General features: G+C 42.4%; 1 protein-coding gene across 1 annotated transcript in view; it reads left to right on the top strand.

Annotated features, from left to right (window-relative positions):
* Nucleotides 1-16,693, top strand: part of NRP1 (neuropilin 1) — a 130,674-nt gene that overhangs the window by 90,706 nt on the left and 23,275 nt on the right. The window contains 4 exon segments of the mRNA XM_073334423.1: nucleotides 1,031-1,186; nucleotides 4,642-4,786; nucleotides 7,747-8,078; nucleotides 13,909-14,053. Coding sequence (XP_073190524.1) covers nucleotides 1,031-1,186; nucleotides 4,642-4,786; nucleotides 7,747-8,078; nucleotides 13,909-14,053 — 778 coding nt within the window.

Genomic DNA, 16,693 nt, shown 5'->3' with positions numbered 1-16,693 from the left:
TTACAATGACGTTTTTAAGTTTTAGTGACATATGTTGACTAGTAACATGATTTTATCAATCTCACTCTGACAGAATTAATTATAAAGACTCATGTGACTGTTATAAATCTATCTACCTTAGGGTTTTATAGTGCTGCCCATCACTGTAGTATCTGGGCACTTTCCACATACAAACAGTAGCAATAGCTAAGTTCCTAGTGGACTTCATGGAGTCTCTGTCTTTTGTTCCTTTTAGGGGAGTAAATTAGTAGGGCTAATATTTTGTGACGAATTATATTTCTTATATTGAAATGAAATAAATTGTTATAAGAGGCAAAAGCTAGAGTCCAGCTTTTTGGAAGGCAGGTTAATGAACTTAATTTTAATTAGCACTTCTTACTGTTTGGCACAAAGCCAGAAAATAAGGAAGGAATAAAAGTTGTACAGCTCTGATTATTGACCTACTTATTAGAAACCATCTTGGTTGCCCTCAACCCTTTGAATGCTGTCTGTCTGAATGAGGGAGGGAGCGAGAATGCATCTAACACACTATATATATATATATCTTTATATATACTGCACAGAAATGCACATGGAGTGGCATTCATTTCCCCAGCAGTCTGGAAAATGTCAGTATGGCTACATCTACACTTAAAATGCTAATGGCACAGCTGCAGCACTTCAGTATAGACACTTATTACAGCAATGGGGGGGTTCTGCCCTCTCTGTAGTAAAACTACCTCCCCGAGAGGGGGTAGCTAGGTCGATGGAAGAATTATCTCTCCTATATATGAAAGAGAACCTTTTAGTACATACCTATTCCTCTTGACTGAAAAGGCAGATGTTTTCACATACTATGGTAATATAGTTTAGGAATAAATTGATATGCAGTCACAGATAAGGAGCTATAGGCCACATTGCCATCAATAATAGGATACTTTTCTTTTTTTATTAACCCCTTATGCTCCTTTGGAAACAAGGCTGTTTTCTGCTATTATAACATTATTATGCTCTAAACAGATTGTCCATATCTCCATGTTTGTTATCACAGGTAGACCTAGGCCTTCTCCGATTTGTCTCTAGCATCGGGACCCAGGGAGCCATCTCAAAGGAAACTAAGAAAATATATTTTGTGAAATCATACCGAGTAGATGTCAGCTCTAACGGAGAAGATTGGATTACACTAAAAGAGGGAAACAAACCTTTGGTAAGTCTTTTCCATTTCACCTCACTCTTGTCAAGTGATAAACCATCATAGTAGCTACAGTAATAAGAAAGGAAGGATGATCAAGCAGTTAGGGCCCAAGTCTGGGATGTGGAAGACCCAAATGCAATTCCCTACTCCACAACAGACTTCCTGGGTGACCTTGGGTAAATCACTTTAGTCTTTCTGTGCCCCAGCTCCCCATTGTAAAATAGGGATAATAGAACTTTCTTCTCTCACAGAAGTGCTCTGTAAATAAATCCGTTAAAAGATTGTGAGGCTCTTCGAGTATGTCTACACTGTAGTCAGACATGGCTGGCCCATGCCAGCCGACTCAGGCTTGTGGGGCTCGGGCTCAGGGGCTGTTTCATTGCAGTGTAGCTGTTCGGGGTCAGGCTGCAGCCCGAGCTCTGGGACCCTCCCACCACTCAGGGTCTGAAAGCCCAGGCTCCAGCCTGAGCCCAGACGTCTACACAGTGAGTAAACAGCCCCTTAGCCCGAGTCCCATGAGCCTGAGTCAGCTGGCATGGCCAGTTGTGGGTGTCTAATTGCAGTGTAGACATACTGTTGGACACTACAGTGTTGGGGGTCATATAAGTACCTCAGATAGATGACTCAGCATATCTTTGCAGCCTTATAAAGATTAGTAAATCACCTTCCCTATTGCATTTGTCTATGGATTTGCCCTCTCCACCCTCCAACAGAAACAGCTTTTACCTCTTGTAAGAAAAATCCTCATTATCCACCATCGTGGGCATGAAAGTAATTTGTTTAAGGGCCAAATTCTGCTCACCCTGCTCACATGAGTAGTCTGTTCACTGCTACTCACATGCTCACCCAGAAGTCAGTATTCCCAATAGTTTCTAATGTAACCTAATGGAAACTGAATAACTCCATGCTGCCTTCTTTCAAGATAGTTGTTTTGAGCAGACATGGCTGTTGAAGTCCTGCCATAGTTATGTAATATAAAATATATAAACATATCTATGTGATCTGGACATGTCTGTATCTTCCAGTCCGATCTCATACCTTCAACAAAAGTGTCCACTAAAATGATGATAATCTCTATCACTTAGCTGATTCAATCTTCTAAGCACTTTCATGAACAATAACAAATTAATCCTCACAGCAACCACTTCACATAGTACTATCCCTGTTTTACAAATGAGGGGAAGCTCACAAGGTCAAGTGCCACAATGATGGGCACTGTATAAGAACCTAAATAGATATAGAGATATTAAGTGACACCCAACATCATGGAGGAAATCAGTGTTGGAGGTGGTATTAGAACTCAGGGGTTTCTGGTTGTTCGTCATGTGCTCAGAACAAATGCCTCTTTCACAACTAGTCTCAAAATTCAGTTTCCTTGGAAAACTTACAATTTACATGGCTGTTGTACATGCTTTGTTAATGAAAAGATTTGACCACTCTGACTTATTGGTTAGAAGAGTTTAAAAACTTTTTTCTCTAGTCAAAGCAAATCCGATGTAAAACAGCAATGTTTTATTGTAGGTCAGAGTATTAAAAAAAAAAGAAAAGAAAATCACATCAACTAAATCTACACCAGGCTGACACTCAATTTTTATATCCCTGATCAAAAACCCAAAGGTAGGGGGACTGGGGCTATTGATGCAGCAACAAGCTCATGAAACTACACAGCTCTTTGAGGAGCCTTTCATTTTGAAAGGATTACAGCTGTAGCATAACCTGGAGTTCCATGCCTTTTAGTCAGAATCATTGGGCCCATCCAGACTCACCCACTAAGAAAAACCAGACCAATTCTTCTTTGAAAGATTTTGCTGCAAGAAATGGATCAGAAGCTGGACATCAGTGTAGAGCAGGGGTTCCGAAACTTGGTTCACAGCTTGTTCAGGGTAAGCCCCTAGCGGGCCACGAGATGGTTTGTTTACCTGAGCGTCTGCAGGTATGGCTGCTCGCAGCTCCCAGTGGCCGCGGTGCACTGTTCCCAGCCACGGGGAGCTGCAAGCAGCTATACTTGCAGACGCTCAGGTAAACAAAGCATCTCGTGGCCCGCTAGGGGCTTACCCTGAACAAGCTGCAAACCAAGTTTGAGAACCCCTGATCTAGAGGCTCTCCCTAGATAACAAATCCAATACATTAAATTCTTTAATGAATAACTTAGAGGGATGAGCTGATGGCTGCACACAGCTAACCCACCAAGTCAATGCAGCAACTGAACATGACAAACAGGAAAATTGGAATTATGTGTAAGAAACTGTCAAATCTCCCATAAAAGGAGAAGTTCTTAAGCCTACATACGTTTAAAAAAAAACAGGAAATTTTGTCTTCACACTATTTGAGGAAGAAGCAGGAAACTGAGTCATCGTCTTTGGACTCTGACTTTTAGAAGTTTTGGCCCTATTACAGAGGAGCATGCTTACCAACAAGAAAGCAGAGACCAATACAATATTTATTTGTGGGACTTATTGTTTGACCATTGACCTAAAGGGACAAAGACAGGATCCTAGAAGATTGAAAACAATCAGCTATAAGGATTAAATCTCACTATACAAGACAAAAAACTTTGGTATTTGTTAAAAAGGATTTTACATAACAGAAGGTCAAAATAAGCGGTATTATTCCCTGCAAAACTCAGAGTCCAAGTACAAGCAAAGGAATGCACATTTTATCCTGATTCAGTAAAGGAACTTTTACACAACCTAAAATGCAAATCATTCCTCACTGAATTAAATCCAGATCTTTGATTCTGAGTCACATGTAAACAAAGACCCTGGCTCATACAACACCTCTTTGCACCAGCTCAGTGAAGCTTAGAAGCCATAAAGCTGCCCTAACCAGGCAGCTGAGGTTTTTTCCAGCATAGCACAATCCTTGGATAGCACAGACCCAGTGTAGCTGCCCTTCATCATGCCCTCCACACAGACTCCTGGCATGAGGGACATGCCAGGAGAAAAGAGGCATTGCCAGACCATTGCTACACTCTAGTGATCCTCAGCTCACCTAATGGTCCCTGAAGCTGTCCTGTCTTGCTTGGTGGAGGTGGGGGGAAAGGGGTTAAACAGGTCCTCACAGGAGTATCTAGGTAGCATATAGCTACCTTTACCCACACCTTGTGTTCTGCACTGAACACAGTTCATCTGAGCATGAGGTTCAGGACCTATCCAATTTATCCCAGTCTAACTATAATGGATTAACAATTGCATTCAATATTGTCATGTATATTGTGTCTTCTTTAATTTTCTTCCCAAAGCCACAGTACAGCAGAGAAACTGTTAAGCATTGGTATGTTATATAGAGGCATCTTCCAGGCTTAGTTGCTTGCAGAAATGATGCTTTGTGTATAATGACATATTCCTCCATGCAAAAAACTGTTTCAACTTTGGATTGTTGGTATGTGTAAAACACAGAATTATAAACTACATTTAAAAGAAAATATATTATTTTTTAAAAATGGTGCCTTTCCTTTCTTCCTAAAGGTATTTCAAGGGAATGTCAACCCCACTGATGTTATTCATAGGATTTTTCCCAAGCCAGTGTTAGCACGATTTGTTCGGATCAGACCTGCAAGCTGGGAAAATGGGATATCGCTGAGATTTGAAGTTTATGGCTGTAAGATAACAGGTAGGTGTCCGGAAGATTTTGAAAACCTGACATTTGTTGTATTTACATTTGGCACTTTTTTCTTTTTAATGATTCTGTTCTCTAAAAAAAGACTATTCTCATAAAGTTGCCAGGTGTCTGGTTTTTTACCAGAATGTCTGGTCGAAAAGGGACCCTGACAGTGGCCTTTAAAAGTCCCGTCGGCGGTACAGCGAGGCTAAGGTAGGTTCTCCGCCTGGCTGGCTCCACATGGCTCCTGGAAGCAGTGGCATGCCCCCCCTCCACCTTCTAGGTGTTGGGGAAGCCAAGGAGCTCCACGTGCTGCCTCCGCTCCGAGCACCAGCTCCACGGCCAATGGGAGCTGTGGGGGCAGCACCTGAGAACACGGCAGTGTCCAAAGCTGCCTGACCATGTCTCTGCGTAGGAGTGAGGGGGGGACATGCCACTGCTTGAGGTAAGCGCTGCCCGGAGCCTGCACCCCTGACCTCCTCCTGCTTCCCAACCTCCTGCCCCAGCCCTGATCCCCCTCCCACTGAACCCTTCAATCCAAGCCTGGAGCCCCCTCCCACACCCTGAACCCCTCATTTCTGGCCCCATCACAGAACCCACACCCCCAGCCCAGAGCCCGTACCGCTCCCACACCCCAATTCCCTGCCTCAGCCCAGAGCCCCCCCCATACTCCAAACCCCTCAGCTCCACCCCCCAGCCCATAGCCCCCTCCTGCACCCCAAACTCCTCATCCCTGGCCTCACCCCAGAACCCGCACCCCCAGCTAGAGCCCTCACCCCCTCTTGCATCCCAACCCGCTGCCTCAGCCCAGAGCCCCCTCCCGCACCCTGAAGTCCTCATTTCTGGCCCCAGCTGGAGCCCTCACCCCCTCCCACACCCCAACCCCCTGAGGCAGCCCGGTGAAAATGAGTGAGTGAGGATGGGGAGAGCAAGCGATAGAGGGGGAGGGATGAAGTGAGCAGGGGCAGGGCCTCAGAGAAGGGGCATGGCAGGGGGCGGGACCTTGGAGGAGGGGCGAGGCAGGGGACAGGGCAAGGGTGTTCAGTTTTGTAGAAAGTTGGCAACCCTAGGTCCACATGTCTTCCACATTTGCATGGGCAGAGCCCTAAACAGGGGTATAGTTTGGCATAAAGTAGGTGGAATTAGCAAATATAAAAACCATAGAAGCAAAACCCCTGGAAAAATACAAACATTACTTTGGCATCATCTTTAGAGACTACAGATTTAAGGGGTGAGAAAACTGGGGTACAGTTTTCTTTTAATTATTTTACTATGTCATGCATTACTCTTTTGACAGTCCCTCACCTGGCCCTCCTTTCCGCACCCCATAGTCTCCAAGATATTCCCAGTTAGGCCAAGGGTTTTATTATAGATTTATTAAGGAGTTCATTTTGTATTTCAAAGCCAGGACAATGTAACATGGGATGAACAAAAAACCTTTATCTGGTCACTGAATATAAAGCTAGTTATTTACTGGTTTCAGAGTAACAGCCGTGTTAGTCTGTATTCGCAAAAAGAAAAGGAGTACTTGTGGCACCTTAGAGACTAACCAATTTATTTGAGCATAAGCTTTCCTGAGCTACAGCTCACTTCATCGGATGCATACTAGCTATTTACTGAATACCGCCCAATGTTAATATGAGTATCTAAACAGGGTGTCTAGATTTGCACTTGAAACTCAAATCAGCATTTATGTGAGGTGCATAAATGCCTAAGTGCTTATTTGGGCACTAGGATTTGCATGTTCTCTTTATAATATATAGTGGATACCCAAATTGAAAATTAGAAAAGATGTGAACGCACAGATCTACAAACCATTCCAACAACTAGATGTATAAGGCCAGATTCCCATTTGTGAAAGAACATTAGTCTGGTTGGAGTGCTGTTGCCCTTTTGTGGCACAGAGATCTCCCCAGATGATCTGTGTAAGCACTTTTGTAATGGCACCATCTGGCCCTCATTACCAGCAAAATGCTGTCTTTAAAAAACAAAACCAAAATAACAATTTTTGAATAAAAAAGTTTAATTTTTGAATTTAAAAAGTTACTTCCATTTTTTTATATTAATAAAATTCCCATTTACCCATAAAATTCCCAATCAGATGTCAAGAATTATAACATTCATAAACCAGTCGGAGAACACTTCGATCTCTCTGGTCACTTGAATACAGACCTAAAAGTCGCAATATTACAACAAAAAGACTTCAAAAACAGACTCCAATGAGAGACTGCTGAATTGGAATTAAATTTGCAAACTGGATGCAATTAACTTAGGCTTGAATAGAGACTGGGAGTGGATGGGTCATTACACAAAGTAAAACTATTTCCCCATGTTTATTCCCCCCCTCCACCCACCACTGTTCCTCAGATGTTCTTGTCAGCTGCTGGAACTGGCCCACCTTGATTATCACTACAAAAGGTTCCCCCCCCCCGCTCTCCTGCTGATAATAGCTCACCTTAAGTGATCACTCTCATTACAGTGTGTATGGTAACACCCATTGTTTCATGTTCTCTATGTATATAAATCTCCCCACTGTATTTTCCACTGAATGCATCTGATGAAGTGAGCTGTAGCTCACGAAAGCTTATGCTCAGATGAATTTGTTAGTCTCTAAGGTGCCACAAGTCCTCCTTTTCTTTTTGCGAATACAGACTAACATGGCTGCTACTCTGAAACCAAGAATAGAGTTGACAATGAGTTTTCTGATACTTCCTGGTTCCCATCAGACCAGAAATACTTGTGGTATTTTGGTACTTCCACTACCTTCTGAAACCAGGAAGTACAAAATTAAGCAAACAAAAAATAAATTAAATTAAAGACTCAACCAAAATGAGATTTGAGTTTGGAGGAAAGGGTCAAGTTATTTCTTATATTCTTTGAACTGGCTGTGGCATGTCCTTTTCTACTTTGGTTTTATGGCTGTATCAAATTTGCACAGATTAACTGTTAAACGTGGCCTGTTTCTTCTGTAGATTATCCTTGCTCTGGGATGTTGGGTATGGTGTCTGGACTCATTACCGACTCTCAGATTACAGCATCTAGTCAAGTTGACCGAAACTGGATCCCAGAAAATGCTCGTCTTATAACAAGTCGTTCAGGCTGGGCACTGCCACCAACTACTCACTTGTATACGAAGGAATGGCTTCAAGTCGACCTCGGTGAGGAGAAAATGGTGCGGGGCATAATTGTTCAGGGAGGCAAGCTCCGAGAAAACAAAGTGTTCATGAAAAAATTCAAGATTGGCTACAGCAATAATGGATCCGATTGGAAAATGATCATGGATGCCAGTAAGAAGAAGATAAAGGTGAGGGAGAAATCACTACATTGTAAATTCTCTTTTACAAAACACTTGCTTAGCTCTGATCTTTGGAAAAGGATTGTGTTGAGGTGATCCTAGGTCTAGGCTAAATAGGGAGACTTCTTCAGCAGCAAATCTAAACGAATGTTACTAAAACAGTACTGTGACTGTGGTCAGGCTCCAACAAGCCAATCCCAAATTGCTCCTCACTGCTATGGAGCTTTTGCTTATTTATCATCCCCCGCAAATGAGCGTGATCCCTGTTTCTGTTCGGTCATGTGCAGCAAGCACACTGTGGGTCTGAGGTATGCCTCGGAATCCTTTGCAACGCTGTGGTGACAAATGCTGAAAAGAAATGCTGGAGGGTTCTATTCTTAGCCTGGCTACTGGCTTTATGTGAATTTAGGCATATCACTAAATCTGTGTGTGCTTCATTTTCCCTAGCTGTAAAATTGGGACAATGCTATTTACCTCAAAGGGCAGATCTGAGGATTTCTGAATTGTATGTAAAGTGCACTGGGATAGAGGTGCTCTGTAAGGCCTGATGCAATGCCCATTGAAATCAATGAAAACTCCCGAATGATTTTGATAAGATATGGACCCCGTCTTCAATGCACAGTACTATTATATTATTACTAGTGCAGGATTTGGGACCCTGTCTGGGAAAGGCAATTGACACATATGGCTGAGCAGAAATAGCAAAAACTTTAGAGGAGGAAATGACATAGACAGAGGACCAAGTGGATTGTTGTGTGACTGAGCTGGTAGGAGGAAAAAAAGAGATCAACAACAAAGAGCAGGCCCCAAATAGTGTATTTGCCTAGGTCCAGTCCTGGATGCATACTCTGGAATGTTTTAAAAATATCTAGCCAAAATCCTGTCCATTTAGTCTCATGTGCCTTTTTGGTATCTTTGCCCAGAATGTACATTTAGATATTTTTGCCTGAAAGCACAACTGTCACCTCCATAATCTGCCTGTGTCTCCTACTCTATTACTTAAGAGATATCACCATTCACTGCGCAGGGCATAATGAACAGGAGGACTTGTGGCACCTTAGAGACCAACAAATTTATTTGAGTATAAGCTTTCGTGGGCTACAGCTCACTTCATCGGATGCATAGAATGGAACATATAGTAGGAAGATATATATACACATACAGAGAACATGAAAAGGTAGAGTAAGAGTCTCTAAGGTGCCACAAGTACTCCTGTTCTTTTTGCGGATACAGACTAACACAGCTGCTACTCTGAATCAGGTCATAATGCTTTGCTACTGACATGATAATGACAAAGAACCATGAATTGTACCTACAATAAGGGAATAAAGAGAGGAAGAGCAATGACAAAAATGCAGCAAAAAACTCCACACACCTGTTTATCTCAGTTCTGTTATTCTGGAGTTCAGGTATAAAGGCCATGCCTGCCCTGCCCCCTGTGTGTGCTGGGCCGGACCCGCCCCCCGAACCCCTCCTGCAGCCGAACCCCCTGTCCTGAGCCCCCTGCTGCCCTCCGCACCCCTCCTGCACCCTGACCCCCTGCCCTAAGCCCCCTGTCACACCCCTCCTGCATCCTAACCCCCTGCCCTGAGCCCCCTGCCGCACCTCACAACCCTCCTACACCCCGACCCCCTGCCCTGAGCTCCCTGTTGCACCCCACACCCTGACCCTCTTCCCTGAGCCCCCTGCCACACCCCGCACACCTCCTGCACCCCAACCCCCTGCCCTGAGCCCCCTGCCGCACCCTGCACCTGTCCTGCACCCCCTGGGGGCAGGAAGGGGGCGGAGTTGGGGTGGGGATTTCAGGGAAGGGGTTGGAATGGGGGCAGGGAATGGGTGGGAAGAGGCAGGGCAGGGGCGGGGCCTCACGGAAGGGGTAGAGTGGGCGCGGGGCTGGAGCAGCGTGGGAGGGGGTGGTCAGTGGTGCAGCCCTCAGACCAATGTACTAGTCCTCATGTGGCCCTCATGATCATATGAGTTTGAGACCCTTGGGCTAAGTGGACACATGACTAGCTTTTCTTAGCACATTTTGTAAATAGTGGGCTTCATTCTTTCCTGTTGCAACTCCACAGAAAAGTCCTTCTCAGTCCTGAGTCCTTCTTAGTTGATTATCTTTCTTCCTAATTTCTTTTGGGGATAAACACAAAATGGGGTCATCCTTTGAAGTTGACTACTCTTTCTCGTTACTATGAGTTGTGATTTCACCATAAAGTATGAAGAGGGTTTAAATCAATACTGAGATCTAACCATTTCTCTGTTAAAATGGATGTTGTTTTGACATGTACTTCCACACGCTGGATCAATGAGAAGAAAAATGTTGCCATATGCTTTAAGTGCTACACCGTATGTTACATGGCCTTCTGTTTTCTAATCCAACTGCTTGCCATCGTTGTCAAAAGTTAACAATGTTAACAAAAAAAGAATGCTAGCTAACCCATTTAAGTCTATCCAGAGCTTTCATTGCTATCAGAAATTAACTTCCAAGATTAATGGCTTTTTTAAAAATGTTGTGTTTTATAACAGTATAATCCACCCCAAAAATTCAAAACATTTTCTTCCTTAGAAAAAGTTTTATTAAAAGGGAATCTGATAAATCCTAGGATTTGGGAAACTGATGGATTTAAAATGTTAATAGAGGAATGTATTATTTTTAAATGTTAATAAAGCTGGACTGTACGGAATGCTAGCTATATTGAGTCCCAACATGAAAGTGGATTGGAAACATCCCTGTTTGTTTTATGAAATGAAACACATCATTTTCACTTGGGTAAAATCTTGACTTTGAAAAACAAACAATTGCATGTTATACAAGTAAAGAAAGAACTCTGAAAAGCTAAGCGGATCAGCAATATATATCACGGGAATAAAACACTGTCCTGTGTCTACCACCTCTTTTACTCTATCTCCCCATCCATGTCTTCATCTCATTTCACTTGGACTATTATAATTCTCTTCTCCATGGTCTCTTTAATTTCCAGCTCTTCCAGATTCCAGCATGTCTCCACCCACCTCAAATGTACAAAGAAATATATATCACTTCAATCCACAGGCAACTTCATTGGCTCCCTACTCATTTTAGGATTCAATTTATGTTTGCCCTCCTTCTATGTAACCCCCGTGGACTTGCTCCTATCTACATCATGAAGCATGTCTCTCTTTTTCCATTCTCCCTCCTGACATTCTCACTCTCTTTCCATGCTTTCTGGCCACTGATGCTGCAAGAATCTTCTCCTTTGCATCTCCTGCCATCTGGAACAATCTTCCTTAATCCATCTGCCAGGCTGACTTTGTTTTAAAATGTCACTAAGAATTATATATTTTCTCTCTTTCCAACACTTATTACCTTCCCTTTTACTGAGTTATTATTTATCTTTGTAACCAAATAAAGCATTTTATGGTACAGCCTGTATGAAAGACACAACTCACAATCACGTTTTGCTGTATGCACCTTCCTCTGTCCCTGCAAAGAAGATTGGTGTGTGTTGGAAATGAGCAATCAAAACTGAATCACAGGCAGGTCTATACTACAAAAGACAATGATTCAATATAATTATGATTCAATATAATTCTAGATGCCTCTTAAATTCTAATGCCTAGGTGTCAGTGCTGAGTACTGATGTCTTTTATAACACAGTTGTCATTATAATATGTTGCTATTAAGACTATTATTAAAAGAGAAGTCAGGATTCCTTAGATAACATATGTCTGCCTACTTTTACACATTAAATGGCTTGTCATATTCTTTTTCATACAGTAGGTAGCTACTCTGACCTTTTGAGCTGTATTAATATACAAATATAAAAAGAAAGCCTTAATAATTGTAAATTAATTAGATACAAATCGCAGTGCCTTCTGAATACCCATTCCTGACCAAAATCTTCTGAGTTCTCTCAGAACACTAGCTGACCTAGTGCTCTTTGAAAGAAATCCCAGAAACCCAGTCTTCTATAGGGAGTGAGGATAGTCATGCCATTATTATAAGCAGCTCTTAATATCAGTAATTCCAGGTACTGGTATATTTACCATTATTGGTACTATTGGTTTTGGGGTTTTTTGGTGATTAATACTCAAGACTCAACTCCACACTTTAGGGCCAGATTTTGCTCTGATTGATTTCAAAGGGAGCAGAGGCATGTCCTCTAGAATAATAATTTATTGCAAGGCCTTGCATATGCATATGTACACCACCCATTTAACTGTGCCTAGTTCACTCCACAATAAGGCTTGGTGTGCTCCAAAAGCCAGGCTCTGAGACACTCCAAACAGCCCCAAGATTAATTGTGGGTTAGACCATGCACAATTGAATAGGAAGCAGCAGGGCACTAGCTGGTACAGCCAAAGTCTCAGTCAAGTAAACTTGTACAGTTGCCAAAAAGGGTTGGGAGCTGCTGGTTTACTATATAGAAACTCAAACCAAAAACAAGTGGCATTTTTAGAATTACAGTGAAAAAAAATCAATAATCAGTTTTTCCTGTGGCCTATCCCTGCTTTGAAATACAAAATCAGCTTTTCCTGCTGCCTCTGCTTTGTCTGCCTTTGGATCACTAGCAGGAAAGTGCTGTGTGTTCAGTTGTGGTCTCATCCAAATAAGACGTGTATCTGGCAGCTGCTTTTCTTATCAATGCAAAAATGAAGCTTCATCCTGAAGGACTAAGAGCTGGAAGTTCCCTTAAATGTCACTGTAATCTCAAATTTGGATTCCAGTTCAAAGGAGATTTTGATTAGCATTGCGATTCAGCCAGTTCTTATACAATAAACTCTCAGCTGCTTTACATACAATTTATTGCTCTGTTCTTTTGTCTAGCCTGTACTTCAGTGAAATTATTTTATGAGTAATGCTGGAATTCAGGAGATCTGAGTTCCATTTCTGGCAATGCCACAGGTCTTCTGTATGATTCTGGGCACTTAATACTCTGTTCCCCACCTGTAAAATGGAAATAATGATATTTCCTTTTTTCCTATCCTTTATTCTCTATATTTGGAATGTAAGTTCTTCATGTCAGGAACTGTCGTTTACTGTGTATGTGCTGTGTGTGTATAGCACCTAGCACAATGGGGTCCTGATCTCAATTGGTGCCTCTAGGTATTGATGAAATACAAATAATAAATAGTAATAACTTGATCTACATACAGAACTTCCATTTCACTGACATCAGCAGGAGTCACAAGCAGTTGAAAGCTGCTGTATAACTAAGGGATCCACAATGCTGCTGAGAGATTTTTGTCCCAAATACATGTCCATCAAGCTGCTTTGCCCTCTGAAATTCTGTTGGGTACTCTTTGCAGATCTGTTAGTAGATAGTTTTCTTTGTTCTTATTCAAGACCAGTTTCATTGGAAGAACTCTTGCAGCTACTGCTCCTGAGTTTAATTTGCACCTTTTTAAAATAACTATAACTTATGAAACTCTGACTCTGTCACTGCGGGAAATCAGATTCAAGTTTTCTCTTGAATAGTTGGGTTATTATTATAACTACTTAAAAAGTGACAGGATCTTTTCCTCAGTCATTTTCTCCCCATGAAGTGCTGAAAATGTCACCCAGTAAAACCCCAGATATCACAGTGTCATTTAAAAACATGTCTCATTAGACACTCAGCTCCTGTTATGACCCTGATAGATTGGTTGCTACTGAGTTTATGAAAAATGAGATGTGTCACTTTTCAGAGATGCTTTAACTACATGTTCCTTCCTCATTTAAGAAAGGAATGTCAGGCACTTATTAAATTGGTAGGATTTGGCCTACTTCTCATCCAATTCAAATACTAGAGACCTAAAGAAAAAAAGACAATTGTTGAAAGCGATTTTTTTTTTAACAAGCAGCATTTGTCATGCCTTGCAGACTTTTGAAGGCAACACCAACTATGATACGCCTGAGCTACGTACTTTTGAACCCATAACAACCAGATTAATCCGTGTCTACCCTGAGAGAGCCACACATGGAGGACTGGGGCTGAGAATGGAACTACTGGGCTGTGAATTTGAAGGTAATTGCTCTGACAGAGATGAATGCATTGTATTAATTATTTTCATACAGATACACTCTGGCTTGGAGTACTGCTGAGCACAGCTGCTCCCATAGGAGTAGCACGTGGGACTCTTGCATCAGTGACTGCCATCAGTGCTGTTTCTTGGCCCGGTCAACGCCCTCACTGAGGACATTTGAATATGTCTGCGGCACTAAGTTATATATTATTCTTTCCACAATTCCTTTTGTGAATCCTTGTGATGGTCTCACCGCACAGGGTCTTCTGCTCCTTTAAGCAATCTCAGGATTACTTGACTATTGCACAAGAGGGGTGTGCAGCACTTTTCAGAGAGACCAAAGATGCGTCCCTACCCCCAAGTGGTTTGCAATTGAGGTTAGTTATATGACATGACACAGGAAGAGAAGGCTTCTAAGAATGGGGAGGCACATTTACACAAAATAAGATGCTGAGGACACTTTCTGCAAGGTAGACATCGTGTTACCCACTGTGGTGGGTTTGATAGGTTGGTTGAGTGGTTGTTGTTGTTTTTTGTTTGTTTGGGGTTTTTTTGCTAATCAAGGCCCCAGTTCTGTATCAGGCACCTAGAAGATAGATGGCCAGGACAAGAAAAGTCAAGGAATCAATCCTGCAACAGTGCCCTGAAGTATCACAATGGCTTTATTTCTGTATACCAAAAAAGTGATGTGCATTTGGTCATTTTATCGGATGGATAATAGTGCAGAAGGGTGGCCATTACAAACGATAAAGCTGCTGATCTTCTGCATTATTCTTATTTATATTTATGAAGCATCACTATTCAAGTCTATTGAGATTCTTACACTAGTCCTATTACAGTGGTATCCAAAGATAAATTAAAGCAACTAGTATATGACATGTGGTTCCTTCTCTATTCCATTCCCCAGGAGAAAGTGTGGGAGGTGTCGTTGTTAAAGCTGAACTATATGCTGCTTTGTGTGAAAGCCGGGTTGAAGAAGTGTGATTCACACTTGGCCTGCAAAGTGATGAGGTTGGAGGGACTTCTCTGTTTCTGGGGCCATTCTGTGGGAGTTCTCAGTTCCTGCAGGTCATTGCCCTTGCTTTTGATCAAGGAGAGAAGATGCAGTAGCTGCCCAAAAGGCCCTTGCTGTCTATGGTGCAATCATTCTCCAATCGAACTCAATGACTGTTTTGCTAACGATGTTCATAGGAACAGAATCAAACCCTAAAGCAGACACACAGCACTACATAGTACTCTACTCAGAAGGAAAGTGGGAGGGCATAAAGACTCTCCCTTCTATGTATTCATTCAAGGGCTGAGCACAATCACAGTCTTTATGCTCACCTGAACACAAGGTGAGTGAGGATAGTGCCATTAGAATTACTAGCCACTCCAAAAGTGGTGAAGAGGTTGGTCCATGGCTCCACCACACTATCCCATCCTGACCAGGAGAATTGGCTAGCCGGAGAAGGGATAGAAATTGTGATAGGAACAGAGACACAGAAGAAGTTGCAAAAATATGAGTGGGAGAAGGATCCAATGGGAATGATTAGCAGGAAGGTTTGCATGCAACCAGGGCATTCAGAGAGGTTAGGATGAAATAAGAGCTGAAATGCAGGCAAAGGTGGGATGATACCAGGTCCGCAAGGTCAAGATAAGAAGCTTGAACTTGATACCGAAGGCTAGAGGAAGGGATTCATAGAGAGAGATACCTGACTTAGGGAATAGATGTACTGTGTATAGGGTTGCCAATCCTCCAGGATTGGCCTGCAGTCTCCCAGCATCGGCACTGATCTCCCGGTGACTATTGAAAACAATTTTTAAATTTTAAGAAAATGACATTATGTCATGTTAGGGAAAAAAATCTCCCGGAATAGCTTCAGTCAGAGTTGGCAACCCTAACTACCTACTTCAGTTATGTAGAGACCTGTTCTTGTCTGTAACTAGAGCTACAGTGCACGTGGACCCTGTGGATCCACCATGTTTCATCCAGAATGGAGCTGCTAGAGGAACCTCAATCCATCCTGGAATTTCTGGCATACAAGGGGACTACATAACTTGCACCTGGAATGGCTGGCCAGCTCTGTGGGCTAATGCAGAGGAGGGAGGAGTCCAAGAGAGACACACATTATTGCATGGGCTTTCAGTACAGTGACCAGTTGTTACTGAAAATAGCAATATTCCAGAGTAGATAAAAGCTTGGTTCAAGCTCCCTGTGCTGATTACACTGAGCCAGCTAACTGCACCTGGCATAGCTACACACTCCTGATATAAAATCTAAATCTTATGCTTAAACAGTGTGTGTGGTGTCTGGGTTTTGTGATTTCCGAGTTGTTATTGCTGTTTGTTTGGTGGACATTGGGTCTTAGATACGTCTTCTGGCACCTTTCACAAATCACAGCTCTTAATCATAATAACAAAAGGTCAGACCTTTATTGGATAGGCAGCGGCTACCAGAATATCATCACCAGCCATAAACGAGTCATGGCCAGCAGCGGCTACTGACATCATTAATGTCTCATATTTATGAATATCTTTAAAAAAATAACTTTCACACCTTCAAATTAAGCAATAGCATTGATAATGATGCTTTTCTGTCTCTGTTACCCTGCCTATAATCAGACAGTTCCTCTCCCACACAGGCTCCGAAGGGAATGGTT

Source organism: Lepidochelys kempii, chromosome 2 (assembly GCF_965140265.1).
Source record: "Lepidochelys kempii isolate rLepKem1 chromosome 2, rLepKem1.hap2, whole genome shotgun sequence".
Classification (NCBI taxonomy): domain Eukaryota; kingdom Metazoa; phylum Chordata; order Testudines; family Cheloniidae; genus Lepidochelys; species Lepidochelys kempii.
This window is presented reverse-complemented; position numbering and strand designations above follow the sequence as displayed.